The 20020-nt window shown below is 46.4% G+C and overlaps 1 protein-coding gene across 1 annotated transcript in view; it reads right to left on the bottom strand.

The window, feature by feature from the left end:
- The window catches only part of HPX (hemopexin), a 42186-nt gene extending 33579 nt beyond the window's left edge, over window positions 1–8607 (bottom strand). The window contains exon 1 of the mRNA XM_077451298.1: window positions 8442–8607. Coding sequence (XP_077307424.1) covers window positions 8442–8533 — 92 coding nt within the window. The 5' untranslated portion in view covers window positions 8534–8607. The remainder of the gene's footprint in view (window positions 1–8441) is intronic.
- Between the last annotated feature and the right edge of the window lie 11413 nt (window positions 8608–20020).

A 20020-nucleotide genomic window follows, 5' to 3' on the forward strand; every position in this document is an offset into this window, starting at 1 on the left:
ACTCTATCACGGTGCAGGTGTCAGTGCTCTATATCATGGTGCTGGTGCTGGTGATCATCTCCTGCACCCTCTTCTTTGCCTACCCTGACCTTCCCTTGACTCCATTGTCTCAAGAGTCCTGAATTGTCAGAATTTCACATATAATAAAAGAATGCTTGTAGTTGTCGATCCCAGATTCACCTCATACATGTGTTATCTCATTGGCCATGTGGTGGGACTATGTGTGCACAGCTAGTAATTATTTTGTGGCTGCAAATATGACCTGTAGGTTTGTAAAGTTCGCCATCCCTGTGCTGTGCTGACTTCCTCCTGGGGCTGCTTATTATGAGGGGCTCCCACCATCCCTGTGCTGTGCTGACTTCCTCCTGGGGCTACTTATTATGAGGAGCTCCCACCATCCCTGTGCTGTGCTGACTTCCTCCTGGGGTTGTACCTCTGCTGTGCATATTATGAGGGGCTCCCACCATCCCTGTGCTATGCTCATTATGAGGCGCTCCCACCATCCATGTGCTGTGCTGACTTCCTCCTGGGGCTGTACCTCTGCTGTGCATATTATGAGGGGCTCCCACCATCCCTGTGCTATGCTCATTATGAGGAACTCCCACCATCCCTGTGTTATGCTGACTTCCTCCTGGGGCTGCTTACGGTGCAGGTGTCAGTGCTGTATATCACGGTGCTGGTGTCAGTGCTGTATATCCCGGTGCTGGTGTCAGTGCTTTATGTCACGCTGATGATATCAGTGCTCTCTATCACGGTGCTGGTGTCAGATCACTCTATCACGGTGCAGGTGTCATTGTTGTATGTCACGCTGCTGATGTCAGTGCTGTATATCACGGTGCTGGTGTCAGTGCTGTATATCACGGTGCTGGTGTCAGTGCTCTATGTCACGCTGCTGATGTCAGTGCTCTCTATCACGGTGCTGGTGTCAGATCACTCTATCATGGTGCAGGTGTCAATGCTGTATGTCACGCTGCTGATGTCAGTGCTCTCTATCACGGTGCTGGTGTCAGTGCTGTATATCACTGTGCTGGTGTCAGTGCTTTATGTCACCCTGCTGATGTCAGTGCTCTCTATCACTGTGCTGGTGTCATTGCTGTATGTCATGCTGCTGATGTCAGTGCTGTATATCATGGTGCTAGTGTCAGTGCTGTATATCACGGTGCTGGTGTCAGTGCTTTATGTCACACTGCTGATATCAGTGCTCTCTATCACGGTGCTGGTGTCATTGCTGTATGTCACGCTGCTGATATCAGTGCTCTCTATCACGGTGCTGCTGTCAGTGCTGTATATCACGGTGCTGGTGTCAGTGCTTTATGTCACGCTGCTGATGTCAGTGCTTTATGTCACGCTGCTGATGTCAGTGCTCTCTATCACGGTGCTGGTGTCAGATCACTCTATCATGGTGCAGGTGTCATTGCTTTATGTCACGCTGCTGATGTCAGTGCTCTCTATCACGCAGCTGGTGTCAGATCACTCTATCACAGTGCAGGTGTCATTGCTGTATGTCACGCTGCTGATGTCAGTGCTGTATATCACGGTGCTGGTGTCAGTGCTGTATATCACGGTGCTGGTGTCATTGCTGTATGTCACGCTGCTGGTGATCATCTCCTGCACCCTCTTCTTTGCTTACCCTGACCTTCCCTCTCCTCCAATGCCTTCATGCGCTCCACAGTCCTGAATTGTCACAATTTCACATATAAAAAAAGAATGCTTGTAGTTGTCGATCCCAGATTCACCTCATACATGTGTTATGTCATTGGCCATGTGGTGGGACTATGTTTGCACAGCTAGTAATTATTTTGTGGCTGCAAATTTGACCTGTAGGTTTGCAAAGTTCGCCTCCCATTGAAGTCAATGGGGCCCGCCGCGAACGTTATGGTTCGCGAACTATCGGCTGCGTTCGCGGTCCGCGTTCGGGAAACGTCCCATCGGAAGTTCGTCCATCACTAGCTGCAGCTGCCGGATTCTGGCTGCAAGAATCAGTGATTGTCCCCAGAACAGAAATAAAGAGAAAATCTTCTAGTGGGGATCTAGTGGGGACACTAGATCTGGTATCACTTTGGAGGGATTTTCTCTCACTTTCTGTTTTAGATATGGCACAGATGACAGAGGTTATAACAATGCCTCCAAAATGAGAGAAAAAGCTAGGATTATTGCTGCTGTAATGACCAGGATATGCGATCAGCTGCGAAAAGAGCGGGTTATGTGATCAGCAGCGTAATGAGCAGGTTATGCGATCAGCAGGGGGAATTACCAGGTTATGCGCTCAGCAGTGGAATGACTGGGATATGCATTCAGCAGCGAAATGATTGGGTTATGTGATCAGCAGCGTAATGAGCGGGTTATGCGATCAGCAGCGGAATGACTGGGTTATGCGATCAGCAGCGGAATGACTGGGTTATGCGATCAGCAGCGGAATGACTGGGTTATGCGATCAGCAGCGGAATGAAAAAAAATCCAAAGTGTATATTGATTGGTTTGCGTGAAAGGTAAAGGCCTGCAAACTATGATACATAGTAGGAGGATCCCGCCCCTGAGGAGCCTACAGTCTTTTTGGCGGCAGCACCACATTCAAGAGGCGAGGACACCAGAACAACAAAGAGTGTATTTGTAAAAAATATCTGCATTTGTGCATTTGTTCATCCTCTAAAACTGCATGTCAATTTATTCAGTGCAAATGAAGCAAAATCGATTGTCTCTGCAATTCAAGAGTATGAATGCTGAAAAAACATCATTATGGCCACTAGATGGTGCTGTGGTCATACTAATGCCCTATGATAATTGGCACCATCTAGTGGCCAAATTTTAGGGTATTTTAACCACTTTCAGACGGGACCACTTTACTGGCTTAAAGGGGTTGTAAAGGTTCATTTTTTATTTTCTACATTCCTTTAAGCTAGTACATTGTTGGTTCACTTACCTCTTCCTTCGATTTCCCTTCTAAATGTTTTTTTTCTTTGTTTAAATATGTCACTTCTGTTCCTCCTCAGTAAACTTCACACCATTATCCGAGTGGTGGTTAGTCAGCCAGAACAGCTTACTGAACAGCTTACTGAAGAGGAACAGGAAGTGAGAGATTCAGACAAAGAAAACAAAGAAAAAAACATTTAGAAGGGAAATCGAAGGAAAAGATAAGTGAACCAACAATGCACTAGCTTAAAGGAACCTATTTAGAAAATAAAAAATGAACCTTTACAACCCCTTTAAGACCAGACCACTTTTTTACGATTCGGCAATGCGTCGCTTTAACTGACAATTGCGCGGGATTGCGACGTGGCTCCCAAACAAAATCAACGTCCTTTTTTCCCCACAAATAGAGCTTTCTTTTGGTCTTTTTGGTAAAAAAAAATAAAATAAATCGCAATAAGCGATTATTGATTGGTTTGCGCAAAAGTTATAGCATTTACAAAATAGGGGATAGTCTTTTGGCATTTTTATTAATATATTTTTTTTAATAGTAATGGCGGTGATCAGCGATTTTTATTGTGACTGTGACATTATGGAGGACACATCAGACATTTTTGACACATTTTTGGGACAATTGTCATTTATACAGCAATCAGTGCTAAACAAATGCAGTGATTCCTGTGTAAATGACACTGGCAGTGAAGGGGTTAACCAGGGGGTGGCAGTGTAGGGGTTAAGTGTTCCTAGGGGCGTGTTACTAACTGTGGGGGGCTGGGCAATCACATGGAGCAGAGATCAGCGTCACTTGCTGCTAGGCAGAACGGGGAGATGCTGTTTACAACGGCATCTCCTCGTTCAGCTGCCCCGTGAGACGATCGCGGGTATCCCCACGGCGATCAAGTCCGTGGGACCCGCGACCGGACTCACGGGCCCCCACCGGCACGCGAGCGCGGCGGCGGCACGGACACGATTGCAGGGCGGTATTTAAAAATGGACGTACCTGTACGCCAATATGCCTGCCCGTGCCATTCTGCCGACGTACATCGGCGTGCACCGGTCGGGAACTGGTTAATGTCTAACTCCATTTTTGTTGTGAAAAAAAACATTCCCCTCTGGGTGATCTCTGTACATTACAAGGATTTTAACAAACTTTGTTGCAGATTCCTACCTTTTGTTATTCTGAAGGAAACTACTGTGTGTTTGTCTGTGTCCATTTGGGAAAGTGTGTGGTAAAGGGAGTGGTTTCTTAATTATCAACCATCTGCTGCACTTGCAAAGCTATAATGAGGAACATTGCAAGGCCTGATTCACACTTGTTCAGGTTGCAGTTTGCATATTGCAGGTGCATTTTGCGTTTTTCAATACACATCTTTAAACCATTGAAGTCTATGGAACTAAAAAACAGAGAAATATCCCTGGCCTTTGACTACTGTATAATAGATGTACCCTGCCTATTACCTATCTGCCTTTCCCGTCCCTCCAGCCTCCCCACACCCACCTTCTTGTCAAATAACTAAGAACACACCAAACTGGAGTAACATTGGCCGAAGCAGCCATCTTTTTTTATTAACACTTAATAAATGTTACATAACTATATAACATACCTATTATAACCACCCACTCAGTTATATACTCACGTTGGCCTTTTGCAGGAAACCCCCCCCCCCCAATCTTGCCACCAATCCATTCTGGCACTGCGGTACCATAAACTGAAAACCGGTCTCCGGCTGACATGCTGGCCCAGATACAACAAAGAACATTTACCACAGTGCCCCCGTTAACCAATTCCAGCTAAAACCGTTATCTGGAATACCACCAAGCAGGACCCCTCCCACCAATGGGTCCCGAACTCTTTCACAGCTGGGGTTTCTTCCTTCACCCGCAAAGGCCAACCCCCCGCCACAGCACACACCAGGGAAAAACCTTACCCTTGTGTGCCCTGCCAAACCCTCAATGCTCTCTGGATACCATCCTGCAAACCCAAAGACCACAGATCAATACCCACATCATTGAGGTGTACACCATCACTTTGCAGGTACTGCCAGGTGTCCACTTCCTGCTCCAGGTGCCTAATTGCCGATCCCCCGTTCCTGACCACAAACCTACTAAGCTCTTTGTTCACCTTCTTTCTGGCCTTGTTAATTTTTTCCACAGACCTGGCAAACCTCCAAGTGGTCCGCCCTACAATATCAGACCATACTAAGAGCATTTTGGAAATGCAATGCGCAGCCGCCAGAAGTCAAATTTTATGTCTTGCACCAAGTCCAAGATTGACCTGCTGCCCAAGTCATTACCGCCCACACGTAGCACTAGTATGTCGGGCGGTCTGTCCAGACGTGCAAATCTGTGCACTTCAGGGGCCGCCCTACCCCAGAGCATTCTGGGCACCCCCAACCACTTAATGCAGGCCTCCCTTCTAGATATGCCCAATTGCCTCCCCTCATGTCTTGCATCACCTCTTCTGGCCCCCCAACACATATATGAGTGGCCTACTATCCAGACCAGTCCCTGGCTCCTTCCTGCAAGAGAAGAAAGAAACACCCCCATCACAGTAAAAATCCCCAGCCAACACGTCTCAGCGTACCACATATCTTGCTTAACTCTTACCACAACTTACAACCTATAACAAGTGTGGGCGAACATATGATTTGAACCTCCACGTTTCCTATCACCTCATATTGTTTTTACCTCCATTTCATCCAGTCCCCACCTAACTGCCTCAGTAGCCGCCCCTATGCAGAACGAATGAGAGGAAAACTTTTGATCCCCCTAAACTGAAAGCGTGACAACACAGACCCATCTCGGTGCACAAGTTAAAAACCTTCTACCACCGGGAGCATTTCCAAGAACCTCCTTACCAATTCTATTGGGCACAAAGGAGATCCGGTCAGTGAAAAACCTGCACCATCCTTCCCTTGCCCCACTGGTCTGTTTTTGATCTGCGCACCCATATGGACAACTTATCCAAACCCCAGCTAACTTCCGCCACACCTAGTCCCCCATTTGACTTTTTAGACTGGCTGACCAACTCACTGATCTTAAAAGCCCCGAAAAATGCCAGTGCAAAAGCCACTTTGAAGAGAGCTACCTCGTAATCTGACGAACACGAAACCTCCAACTGCATTAATATCCTGCCCAGCAGCTCAAATGACACTGGACATCTCGAATCCCTACTCACTTTTGCCCGCCGATAACCGTTCAAGGCCTGTCTAACCCAAAAATCTTTTGTGACGTCAGGTAGCCCCTATAACTTGAAACCAAATGCCAACCCAGCAAACTAATTTTCCAAACTGGACACCGACACCCCTGCTTCTAAATTTCTTGAAACAAAATAAAGCACCAACAACCTCAGCTCCTACTCTTCCTGCTCCTCCATCACCTCGTGTACCATGGCTCCCCATTCGCGCCATACCCTGTTGTATGCTGACCACGTATTTTCGCTCACCGACCGTCTGATCCATCCTGATACTCGTCCAAGGCAATCTTCCATAGCCCCGCTGGACATGGGACCCCACATAGTTCCGCTTCCGACGCCAGCTCCCGAAATCTGTCCCACTGGAAGCGAGACAATGCGTCAGCAGTCACATTCTCTACTCCCGGGAGATGCACCGCGTAAATGAATATGTTAAGTTGTAGGCATCTCAAAACTAGGTGTTGAAGCACCGGCGGGGATGCTGCCGACACCTTGTTGATCATTTGCACCACCCCAAGGTTGTCCTCATGAAAATTCACCTTCAAGTTTCTAAAGGATTCCCCCCAGAGTTCGACCGCCAGTACCACTGGAAACAATTCCAGCAGCAGCATATTCTTCACCAGCCCTGCAGCTTGCCAGGACTCTGGCCAGGGTCCGCGCTCCAATTACCTCGGGAAAATGCTCCGTAACCCCTCGATGCTGCCGCATCTGTGTACAACTCCAAATTGAAGCTGCTCACCGGCTCTGTCATCCACAATGCCCTGCCGTTGAAGTTAGCCAGGAACGCTTGCCACACCTTCAGATCCTCCCTATGTGCCCGCACCAGGCGCACTTTTTTTCCCCATGAAAGTGGAAAAATGCCCAATACACACAATCGGAAATTCGGCCAGCAAAAGACCGATGAGAGCTTTTGGTCAGAAAATACGACTGTGTGTACGCTCCATCGGACTTTTGCTGGCCGAATTCCCGCCAGCAAAAGATTGAGAGCAGATTCTCAATTTTTTCGGTTGGAAAATGTTTTGATTGGAATTTGCGATCATCTGTAGCATTTCCTGCGCATGCTCGGAAACAATTTGACGCATGCTCGGAAGCATTGAACTTAATTCAGCTCGTCGTAGTGTTGTACGTCACCGCGTTCTTGATGGTCAAAAGTTCAGCAAACTTTTGTGTGACCGTGTGTATGCAAGCCAGGCTTGAGCGGAATTCCATCGGAAAAAATATCCAAGATTTTTCCAAAGGAAAATCAGCTTGTGTGTACCGTTTAAGTACTCATATATTCATATTGCAGAGAATACAACTGGAGGACACTCAGCTTTGCCCCATTAGCACAGGAATAATTGACATGCATTTTTGATGGATAAACAGCTACATAAATAAGATAAAAAATATACCTTCTAGAGTGGAAAGTGACTGATTTCACAGCTGTAGTATAACAGATCATTGGCAGCAAGTTTTCATTGTTGTTGAACTAAATTATCATTTTTTGACACCTGATTAACTGCACACGCAGGTTAGCGCTATGTATTTGCATTAACCACGGCTGCTTGTGTCCTAGCAATCTGAAATATATACACACGCCATTTTCAACATTCACCAGTAAATCATCCATGTGTGAAGGGTGACACACAGAGTACAGGAAGAGTTCACATACCTGAGCTGACACTGACACCCTATAGCAGGGGTGCCCACCCTTTTGAAGATCAAGGGCCACTTCAGCGACTTGGTAAATGGTCACGGGCCACAATGAGCGGAGCGGGTGTATGGCATGTCCGTATCCGCTCTGCATTTGCAGAGCAGACACGGACGCAGCCCACGATACTTTTTTAGCGGATCGTATTGGAGGTAGAACACAAGTCGGTTTATTTCTGCCACTACTTAGAGGTGAGTGGAGGGTCCAGTTGGTCTGACTGTCAGACTGACTGTGTGAAAGGGGTCCAAGGCTGCTTTCACACTGATGGGCTGCGGTTTACACTCGTGCAATGCAGTGTACTTTTTGGCTTTCCTGCAGTTTGCAATAGACTTCTATTATATTCTGCAGGTTTGGTGCACTTTCAGAAAGCTCACCAAACTCGCAGGTAATAATAGAAGTCTATGGTTCAGTGCACCTGCGGATTTGTTTGAAAGCAGCCCAGTAACCACTGCAGAAAAGATATGCCCATATATACACTGTGATTTTAGCAATAAACTGACCTTTAATAACAGTATTCTTTCAGTTCTATCCCAAGGCAGGAGGTCGCAGGCCACATCAGAGGGCTCCGTGGGCCACATGTGCCCCCCGGGCCACTGGTTGGGCATCCCTGCCCTATAGGATATAGCACACAGACTCACACAGCATACTCACAGTGGATAGGTATCAGAAAGGCAGAGGAGGCTCAGGAGGGAGCACAGTCTGATGGGGACCCTCATGGTGACAGCGGCTCTGACTGTCCACATATCACTCAGAGTAATTTATACAGATGGATGCACATTGCACAATGTCTTCCCGGAAGCACCTGAGACACAATCTCTGTCCTAAATTACTCAATCTGGGAAAACAAAACCCCCACTCCTCCCCCTGCCAGGCACACTGACATATTCTGGATGACTGCAATTAAAGGGAACCTGTCATCAAATAAATATGAGGACTGAACTGCTTCTGGAAAGGGTAGATATTTGCTCTGACATTTACCACAGTGCTGTACAGAGAACACTGAGCCAGTCACATCAGTCTCTGCACCATAGGAGCTTCTCCACCAGGTGGTGCTGTTTTGCAAGGTGCTGTTGGCTCACTCTGTTTTGCTCTCAGTTGGAGGAAACTTCAAGCCTGGGCCTGTCCTGCAGGCTTCTTCCCCAACCACCATGCAGTGCGTGGGGGAGACAAAGGTGGAGGCTCTCCAGAGTCACTGAGGCTTACCTTCATGTGCTCAAGCTGCAGTGGATCCTGGGCCTGTCCCTATGCAAGGGGAGTCCTTACCAGTCTTCCAGGATAAAGTGGTGAACAATGTGAAAATGTATTACTAAATATAAACTCACGCTGAGGGAAAAAACTGTAGACAAGATGCTAATCACTTGGATAAATGTGGATAAAAAAAATACAGCGCTCGCAACACACAATATAAGTGAAATCAACAAAAAAGTCCACATAAAAATCCAAATAAATGCAACTGAAGTGTTAGTCCACAAGGAAGTAGGCGCAAAAAATGCTTCACAAACTTGCAGGAATATAGTGACACCCCCTTTTGCATCCCCACGTACCAGAACAGGACGACCCCCAGCTTTGCAGTCCAGGGAGCACTTCAGGCTTGTAAATGGTATACCACACACGTGGATTGCATAGTTGCCAACTGTCCAGAATTTCCCGGGACATTCCGGGGATTAGGACCCTTGTCCCGAATTAATATAAGAAATGTCAGGCTGCCGGGATCCCCACAGTGTCTCTGCCAGTGGAGACAGAGGATGGATGGACTGCGCTCTGCTGGACTGGAGGGAGAGATCACCTGTCGCTGGATCAGATCAGCCATCGCTGGACCCCGGAGAGATGATCATCCGTCGCTGAATAGCAAGAGTGGATTACCACCGCTGGAATCTTTTTTTATTTTTTTTATTTTTAAAAAGGACTTTTTCAAAAGTGTGTTTGTCTTTTTTAACATTCTTTTACACTTTCTTTGTGCAATGGTAGGGGTACTTTTGTACCCCCTTACCATTTTGAACAGGGGGGGCCGGGATCTGGGGGTCCCCTTGTTAAAGGGGCTTCCAGATTCTGATAAGCCCCCCGCCCGCAGACCCCCACAGCCAGGGTTGTGGGGATGAGGCCCTTGTCCTCATCAACATGGGGACAAGGTGCTTTGAGGGGTCACAGGCCCCCAAAGCATCCTCCCAATGTTGAGGGCATGTGGCCTGGTACAGTTCAGGAGGGGCCCCCCCCCACTTTTCCTGCGGCCTGCCAGGTTGCGTGCTCGTATAAAGGGTCTGGTATGGATTTTTAGGGGGAACTCCACGCCATTTTTTTTTTTAAAGTCGACGCGGGGTTCCCCTTAATATCCATACCAGACCTGAAGGGCCTGGTAATTGAATTTGGGGGAACCCCACGCTTTTTTTTTTTTATCAATGACTTTCAATGACTGTTCTCTGTATTACGGGGAGCCGACAATTCATTATAGCCGCAAGTGATTTTAAATTACTTTTTTTCCTGCAGAAATGACACTTTGTGCAGGGACAGTTCTAAGCACGGGAAACATGCGTCCCTTCACAGGCATACTATAGACACCCCCCAGGTACGAAATTTAAAGGAATATTACACTTTTATTGTTTCACTTTAATCATTATTAAAATCACTGCTCCCGAAAAAAAACATGAGTTCAACTCAAACTCGAAGCTCATCCCTACTTGCTACTTTACATTGTAGCAAAGTGTAACTTCTTCATTGTTGTCACATGAAAAGATATAATAAAATATTTACAAAAATGTGAGAGGTGTACTCACTTTTGAGAGATACTGTATGTAAATATGTTTTTATTATGTTTGTAAGATTTTTAATAAACAAAAAATTACACTCCAATGTCCCCCCATAGTAACACACTAGAATTATTATTATTATACATTTACCGTATATACTCGAGTATAAGCCGAGATTTTCAGCCTCTTTTTTGAGGCTGAAAGTGCCCCCCTCGGCTTATACTCGAGTCATCGCTGTCTGCCCGCTCGATCAGCGTGTCGAGCAGACAGACAGCGGCCATTCTATGATTCAAAAGCCACGCCTCCGGCTCCGCCTTCGCCTGTGATAGGCGGAACACTGAATTTCCCAGCAGCCTGTGTTCCGCCTATCACGGGCATCGTCTCATCCTCGTACTACGGACGAGGATGATACGACGTCCGTGATAGGCGGAACACAGGCTGCTGGGAAATTCAGTGTTCCGCCTATCACAGGCGAAGGAGGAGGCGCGGCTTTTGAATTTTACAATGGCCGCCGACGAAGAGGGCACGGGACGGAGGCAAGGCAAGGCACGGCACGGGACGGGACGGGACGAAGGCAAGGCACGACACGGGACGGAGGCTCGGGACAAAGGCTCGGGACACAGGTAGGCTGGACACACACACACACACACACACACACACACCTGTACTGCCCACTAAACATGATGGGATTTTTGTCGTGGCTATGACGCAAAGTGGCTGCTGGATGGTCTTCTCTGTGTGGGTGGCCAGCGGGAATAAATCTGCGACTCAACTATTCCCTTTTCCCTGCCAAAGTGAATGGGTCCTCAGCCCTGGTTCACACTATATTGCCATGCAGCTAACACTGCAAACCCTATTCATTTCCGCACTGCGTTTTGCGATCTGCTGCGGGTGTAGGTGCAGGTAGGCTGGACACACACACACACACACACACACACACACACACACGGATGGAGACACACACACACGGATGGATGGATGGATGGAGACACACACACACACAGGGATGGATGGATACACACACACACAGGGATGGATGGATGGATGGAGACACACACACACAGGGATGGATGGATGGATGGATGGAGACACACACACACAGGGATGGATGGATGGATGGATGGAGACACACACACACAGGGATGGATGGATGGATGGATGGACACACACACACACAGGGATGGATGGACGGACACACAGGGATGGACGGACACACAGGGATGGACGGACACACAGGGATGGACGGACACACACACAGGGATGGACAGGCATGTCTCACCCTCGGCTTATACACGAGTCAATAAGTTTGCCAGTTTTTTTGGGGGTAAATTGGGGGCCTCGGCTTATATTCGGGTCGGCCTATACTCGAGTATATACGGTATATAGCTCTGACATATGCTGCAGTGCTGTACAGAGAACACTGAGCCAGCCACATCAGTCTGTGCACCATAGGAGCTTACACTCTAATGTCCCCCCACAGTCACACATTATTATTATACATTTATATAGCTCTGACATATACTGCAGTGCTGTACAGACATCACTGAGCCAATCACACCAGTCATTGCAACAGAGGAGCTTATGCTCGAATGTCCCTCACAGTCACACACTATTATGATTATTGTAGTGCACCCCATGTAGGAGCTGCTTGTGAATTGGATTCCCTACCCTGCACAGCCAGGCACACCAAGTCTTCACATGTTCCCAGACTCAACAAACAGTCCAGTACTTGTTTTTGTACCCTATGTTGGTGCACCGTCGTTGTGTTTTGTCATCGGAGGTATACACTAGGTTACTTGGCGCCAACTGACAAGCGATTCCCACTGCTCAGCTGTTTGCGCCTCTTCTCCAATTGGCTGCCACGTGACGTTGGTGTATACCCCCAGTAACATTGGAGTATTCATACTCCACTTAGCCCAATGAGACACTCCCTGTGGTTGATATTCCTGTGGACATTGTGCACCATTTGGATCTTATCTGTTCACTTTGGAGTCCTAGGCACTAATGTGGCAGTCCTTTAATTTCCTCCTTCATACCTTTGCCATGGTGGCTGGCTTCTTACCCTACTCACTACTAGTCCCCCTTGTTGGGGTACATTATGTTATCTTCATCACTTTTCAATTAGCTTTTTTATCTAGGCCCTGTCACGTTACCATTTCAATACCCTTATGGTTACAGCACTAGTACACCCCTCACTAATTATTAGCCACTATGTTATATATTTTCATGTTTTATTATATGATATACAAATGTATACCTTTACTTAGATAGGCTAATTTGATGTGGATCACATCACCCATGATCATTCATGACGGATTTGTCCCCTGGGAATGCCTTTTTCTGTTGGTTTTCCATCGGTGCCATGGGGGTCACCGCCTCAGCTCCTGGGACTAATGACCCACCCAGCTGGCCTCCAACTTTCTATGCCTGAGCCCAGACTCTTTTTTTCTCTGTAAGTATTAGTGAGGGATTCAACATTGCATCTTCCTTTCTCTCTGCGTCTTATAGACATACCCAATTGAATATTTGATTTTTATAGACACCTATCCTGCATCTGCTCCTGAAGAGTGGAAGTTAGCCACGAAACACGTTGAGCTATTAGATGCCCCTTTGTTTACATCTCAAGATTGTTACGAACACTGTGTTCCACTGGATCCTACTGTCAGAAAAAAATGAATCAGACTGAGGCAGAAATACAGTTAAACCACACTTGTTTATTAATAATAATAATAATAATAAAAAGGTAAACAGAGTAAACCTAGTCAAAACATAGTCATAGTTCAGGAACCAAAGCGGATAGTCAGACAAGCCAAAATGTCAGGGAGCCAGAGAAGAGCGTAGTAGAGCAGGATCTGGAGCCAGAAGGAATGTCAGCCAAGCAAATCTTTAACAGGAACACAGGAGAGCGTCTCTAGAGATGTGACCAAGACGAAGGTAGAGATCATCTGGGTTGGATGGCTTAAGTAGGCAGGACTGACGAGCAGGCTATCATCAACAGGTGAGTCACTGTGGAGAGAAAGGAGCTGGCAATTAACCGACAGCTGAATGGCCAGCTCAGAGAATAAAGAACTGAGCCCAGTTAATATTTAAAATTTTTGTATGTATTATGTTACTATTCACTATATATGACCACAACTCACAATTGCCCACCAGACACATTCATGCCGTGATGCCTCCCTGGCTGCATGTTTCCTATAAAGTCCCAAACCCCTCTCCCATGTCTCTCAGCAATTAGGGATGGAGGCCCATGCACTGTGCCTCATATAAAGTCCCAAACACTCTTTTCTCCTTATTGGCACATCAGTCTCTGCACCAGGGGAAAGAAGGAAAAAAGGAAGGGATGATGGCACAAAAACCAACTGAGTGTCCTAAAATTAATGAACGAATAAAAAAAGTCACACACTATTGTTTTTTTACATTAATATCACTCCGATATATACCGCAGTGCTGTACAGAGAACACTGAGCCAGTCACATCAGTTTTTGCACCAGAGGAGCTTACACTCTAATGTCACAAAATTTGCACTCTAGTGGATAATGCTCCCACAAGTCAAGTGCTGCAAGACTGTGCTACCCCCTATCCCAGCAGGCTCATATAGAACAATGACTATTAATATTAGTATTGCAGTGTGCTGTTCCCCGCTCATATCAGCCCCGTCCCCCCTCCTCCCCCACACAGTGTTTGCGATATTGATCAGAGTTCCTGGCGATTGCCAGCATTGCACAATGACTTTATTGTTTGATTTGGAACCCGCTGACCTTTCCACCTGGGTGACTGCAATGCGGATTTTCCTCGCTGTTCCTCTCCGGGATGTTTTTGCCGTGTTTGGCCCTCGGTGTCGCAGCCAGGCACACAATGAACCCCGTTCATAAACTTTAATCTCCAGAATAACTTTAGTGATTAAAAGCTTTCCACATTACAGTCTGCCTGTCATCCATGCTGTGATTTTTTTCTTATTTTCAGGATTAATAAAGGTCTTCTGCACCCTTTCCTATCCACTATCAGCAGTATCACCTGAGTAGTCCCATTGCTCCTTATACCAACCACCAACACCTTCTGGTATTGTATATATAGATTTATTTATAAGCAGTGCCTTTATGTTTTTGCAGTATTACCTTCATATACATACTGTATAGATATAGCCAAACATTTGTCCTCCTGCCTCTAAATGACTGAGTCCTAGGTGTTTCCAGGGAAGGATAATGCTAAGCTAAGTTCCCACTGATAGCAGAGGGACAGTAAAAACAGGCCTATTGATCTGTATTTTTACCAACCCCCTGGCCACACACCTCCAAATTTATATGGCGGTTAGTGCAGTGAGTACACAGTGCTGCGCCTGTGATGTGAGCCAGGTCTTCTTATCCGTGGTCAGCTCCTGATCTCACAAATGGTGGCCAAAGACATAGGGGGTTATTTACGAAAGGCAAATCCACTTTGCACTACAAGTGCAAAGTGCACTTGAAATTGCACCGAAAGTGCACTTGGAAGTGCAGTCGCTCTAAATCTTAGCAGGCGTGTGCGGCTTGCTGGTGGCTTTGCTGTTGATTGTGGCGGACTGTAGAGCTGAAACTTGCACAGAACCTTCCATTGTTCCATCCTACTATACTACCTCTGATGCAGTTATATCGTCTGAAGTGGTTTTCATTGTAGAGATCTCTCTGACTTGCTCTAATGGGGCACAGGTACACCTATCCTGAGTCCCTCTGAATTTATGAGAAAGATTTTTTTGGGAGCGTTTTCTACAATCCTTGTATTTGCAGTGGTGGCACAAGGAGAGTATCGAGGATCCCTCTGGATTAGGAGACGATTATATATTCATATGCCTTTTGTGACCCTCTGTAGTGGGGGGGGGGGTCATGATTTTCTGGTAAGCGGCAAATTTAATTATTTGGTGGCGGATCAAGCACTACTTAATCGCATACAGCAGTGGATCGTTTATGGTTCATTTGTGGAGGACTTTATCCACATTCTCTATTAACACAAAGAACTTTCTTTGACTTATACATACAGACTTGTTGATCTTTACACTGGGTGTATTTAGAGTTTGTGTTATTATATATAGGGGCATGCGGCCTGGTCCTATACTGCAAGGAACAGGCGGTTCGCATGGTCTGAGTTTGTAATATTTATGTGTATTTACCACTTATGGTTTGATTTCATATTAATTTATGTTTAGAGGCTGGGAACAGCCCATAATGCCCCGTACACACGACCAGACTTTTCAACATCAAAAGTCTGACGGAATGATTCCGGCAGACTATTCGAACGTGTGTGGGCTGCAGCGGACTTTTGATTTGCAAAAGTCTGACAGACTTTAGAAATGGAACATGTTTCAAATTTTTCCGACAGAACTCTGCCGGACCCAGAAATCCGCTCGTGTGTGTGCTAGTCTGACGGACTAAAACCGACGCTAGGGCAGCTATTGGCTACTGGCTATGAACTTCCTTATTCTATTCCAGTCATACGTCATCACGTTTGAATCCGTCGGACTTTGGTGTGATTGTGTGTGGCCAAGTCCGTTCATTCGGAAAGTCCGTCAGAACTCTGTCAGAACTACGTCAGAACTCCGTCGAAAGTCTGCCGGTCTTAAGTCCTGTCGTGTGTACGCGGCATAATTCATTGTTACTGTATTTATGTATACACATCTTGATGTTTGTGGGATTTAGCGCAGCTTACATTTTTTTTCTTTTGCTCTAAATCTTAGCCCTTGTACACACGGTCGGACATTCCGACGGAAAATGTCCGATCGGACCGTGTTGTCGGATAATCCGACAGTGTGTGGGCTCCATCGGACTGTTTCCGTCTGAATATCCGACCAACAAAGTTTTAGAGCTGGGCTATAAAATTTTCCGACAACATGATCCGATGGGACTTTGTCTGATTGTTTGTAGAGAATTCCGATCGGACAAAGTGCCACAGATGCTCAGATCAAATTCCTAGACCAAAGCTATTGGCTACTAGCCTGAACGTAGTCCCGTCGTAACAAAATAACGTCATCACGTTTACGAACGAGTGGATTTTCTGACAACTTTATCCGACCGTGTGTATGTAACACCAGTTTAGGACAAAATCCGACGGATTTTGTTGTCGGAATGTCGGACCGTGTGTACAAGGGCTAAGGGGTAGATCTGAAATGAGGGGAAGCTCTGCTGATTTTATAATCCAATCATGTGCAAGCTAAAATGCTGTTTTTTTTATTTTCCTTGTATGTCTCCCTCTGATCTACAGTGACTGCACTTCCAAGTGCACTTTGCACTTTTAGCTTGCACTTGTAGTACAAAGTGGATTTGCCTTTAGTAAATAACCCCCACTGTTTGAGCTGCTGCAATGAAAGTGAAAAAAAAAAAAAAACTGATGACAGGTTCCCTTTAACCTTTGAATGGAAGTTGCCATGCAGCAGTTAAAGAGGAGAGCCAGCTTTAAAAAAAATGTTTTTAAAAGTCAGCAGCTGCTGACTTTTAATAAGCAGACTTACCTGTCCAGGGCGCCCGCGATGTCGGCCACCCGAGGCTGACCCGTCCCTCGGCTCTCGGGACCCGGCGCTGCCATTTCAACTAAGGGAAACAGGCAGTGGAGCCTTGTGTCTTCACTGCCCATTTCCTACTGCGCATGCACGAGTCGCGCATCACTTTGTGAATGGGGCGCACTATGTTCTGGGACACACAGTTCCCAGAACACACAGCGCCCCATTACCCAGAAGACACCGCACGGAGGAGAGAAGACCGAAGATCACCACGGAGGAGGAAGAGGCAGATTAGGACGATATGCCTAGCAACAGGCATTTCTGGTAAGTTTAAAAAATATATTTTTTTTCATTTTTTTTTTTCTGATTCTTTGCTAAATTTTAATGTATTTTTATTTTTCAGGGTGGCCCTCCACTTTAACTGTCACTATTAGCCTGCCCTGTCAGTGTTACCTTGTTCAGGGGAGGGAACAGAAGAAACGGTGACATTATAGGAATGTAGATTCATCAATGATCAGCACAAGCTCATCTGACACCTACAAGTCACACATTGAAGTCCACTAACCCCTCAAAACCGATTTCTGATCCTGGCAGGAGAGTGATGCAATGGTTGAGATATTTTATCTGTGCCCCATTGTGTCCACATTGGACTCTCCTCTGGTTGGTGTTCTTGGCGCAGCTCGGTACTCTGTACACAGCGGGTTCCCGGACTTGGCATTTACTCTTAGAAAATTACAGGAATCAGAGCCCAACAAGTGGGCCGGTGTGCCAGGAGGGGATCAGGAAGCTGGAGGAACTAAAGTGAACCAACGCTAAAAATACCAACTCCTCCCGGAAAAGGGTGTTATGGAGCTAAAGAATAATGCTATACAACTGTGTAATGTATCTACAGTCATAGTTTAACCACTTCAATACTGGGAAATTTCACCCCCTTCCTGCCCAGGCCAATTTTCAGCTCTGTAACATTTTGAATGACAATTACGCACTCATGTAACACTGTACCCAAATTTATCATTTTTTTCCCCCACAAATAGAGCTTTCTTTTGGTGGTATTTGATCATCTCTGCATTACTTTTTTTTTGCATTATAAACATAAAAAGAGCGACAATTTTGAAAAAAAACAAAAAAAAAACAAACTTTTTGCTATAATAAATATCCAATTTTTTTCATTAACCACCTCAATACCGGGCACTTAAAGTGGTTGTAAACCCTTACAACACACTTTGACCTACAGGTAAGCCTAGATTAAGGCTTACCTGTAGGTCCAAGAAATATCTCCCAAACCTACACGGTTTAGGAGATATTTGCCTGAAGACAGCCACCGCTGTCTATGGCGCATGCGGCGTAGACAGCGGCGCGCAGGCGCACTGAGCGCGGCATCGTCAACAACGAAGATGGCGTGCGTGTCGGCTCCCGTGCGCATGCGCGGGAGTGACGCCATCGCGGCTTCGCCAAATGACAGCAGCGGAGCTGCGAGACCCCACCGAGAAGATGGATGCTCCGGACTACAGGGGACAGTGGCTCCTGTGTCAGGTAAGTGACACATAATGGGCTACTATGCGATGCACAGTAGTCCATTATGCTTTGCCTTTGCAGGGAACGAAAGAGGAAGTAAACCCATCAGGGTTTACTTCCTCTTTAAACTCCTTCCTTCCCAGACCAATTTTGAGCTTTCAGCGCTGTCGCACTTTGAATGACAATTGCGCGGTCATGCTACACTGTACCCAAATGAAATTTTTATAGTTTTTTCCCCCACAAATAGAGCTTTATTTTGGTGGTATTTGATCACCTCTACGGTTTTTAATTTTTTGCTAAACAAATAAAAAAAGACCGAAAATTTTTGAAAAAAAATGTTTTTTTTTGTTTCAGTTTCAAAACGTTGTAAATAAGTACGTTTTCTCCTTCACTGACGGGCACTGATGAGGCTGCACTGATGGGCACTGATGAGATGGCACCAATGAAGTGTAACTGATGAGGTGGCATTGATGGGCACTGATATGTGGCACTGATAGGCGGCACTGATGGACACTGATAGGTGGCACAAATTGGCACTGATAGCTGGCACGGATTGGCATGGATAGGCGGCATGAATGGGCATGGATAGATGGCGCAGATGGGCATGGATAGGTGGCACAGATGGGCATGGATGGGCACTGATAGTTGGCATGGATGGGGACTGATAGTTGGTATGGATGGGCACTGATAGGTGGCACAGATGGGCACTGATAGGTGACATCGTATTGTATTGTTTTGTACTGATGGATGCAAATCAGTGCCAAACAATAATGCATGCCAATCAGTGATGCCCATTGTGGGAACTGATTGGCATCCATTGTGGTCACTGATTGGCATCCATTGTGGGCACTGACTGGCGTCCCTGGAGGTCTAGTGTGGCATAACCTGGTGCTGGGCATCCCTGGTGGTCTGGTGGCATCCCTGGTGGTCCAGTGTGGGCATCCTCAGGGGGGGGCTGTGCTGATAATCGATCAGCACAGACCCCCCCTGTCAGAGGAGCAGCCGATTGGCTCTCCTCTACTCGTGTCTGACAGACGCGAGTGAGGAAAAGCCGATCAACAGCTCTGCCTATTTACACCGTGATCAGCCGTGATTGGACACGGCTGATCACGTGGTAAAGAGTCTCCGTCGGAGACTCTTTACCGAGATCGTAGTTGTGGGGTGTCAGACTGACACCCCGCAACAACGATCGCCGCGATGCGCACCCCGGGGGCGCGCAGCGGCTCAAAATCCTGAGGACGTCCGGTCAGTATTTGGAAACCACTTTGCAGCCGTCACTTGCCTACAGGGCGGGCGGCAAGTGGTTAAAAAAATATTTTTTTCTCAGTTTAGGCTGATATATATTCTTCTACATATTTTTGGTAAATAAAAAAAAAAGTGGATATTGATTGGTTTGCACAAAAGTTATAGCGCCTACAAAAGTAGGTTATTCATTTATGGCATTTTTATTTTTTAATATTTTTTACTAGTAATGGTGGCTATCTGCAATTTTTATCATGACTGTGACA

Source organism: Lithobates pipiens, unplaced genomic scaffold, assembly GCF_037356315.1.
Source record: "Lithobates pipiens isolate NorthernLeopardFrog02 unplaced genomic scaffold, aLitPip1_a1.2 Scaffold_23, whole genome shotgun sequence".
Taxonomy (NCBI): domain Eukaryota; kingdom Metazoa; phylum Chordata; class Amphibia; order Anura; family Ranidae; genus Lithobates; species Lithobates pipiens.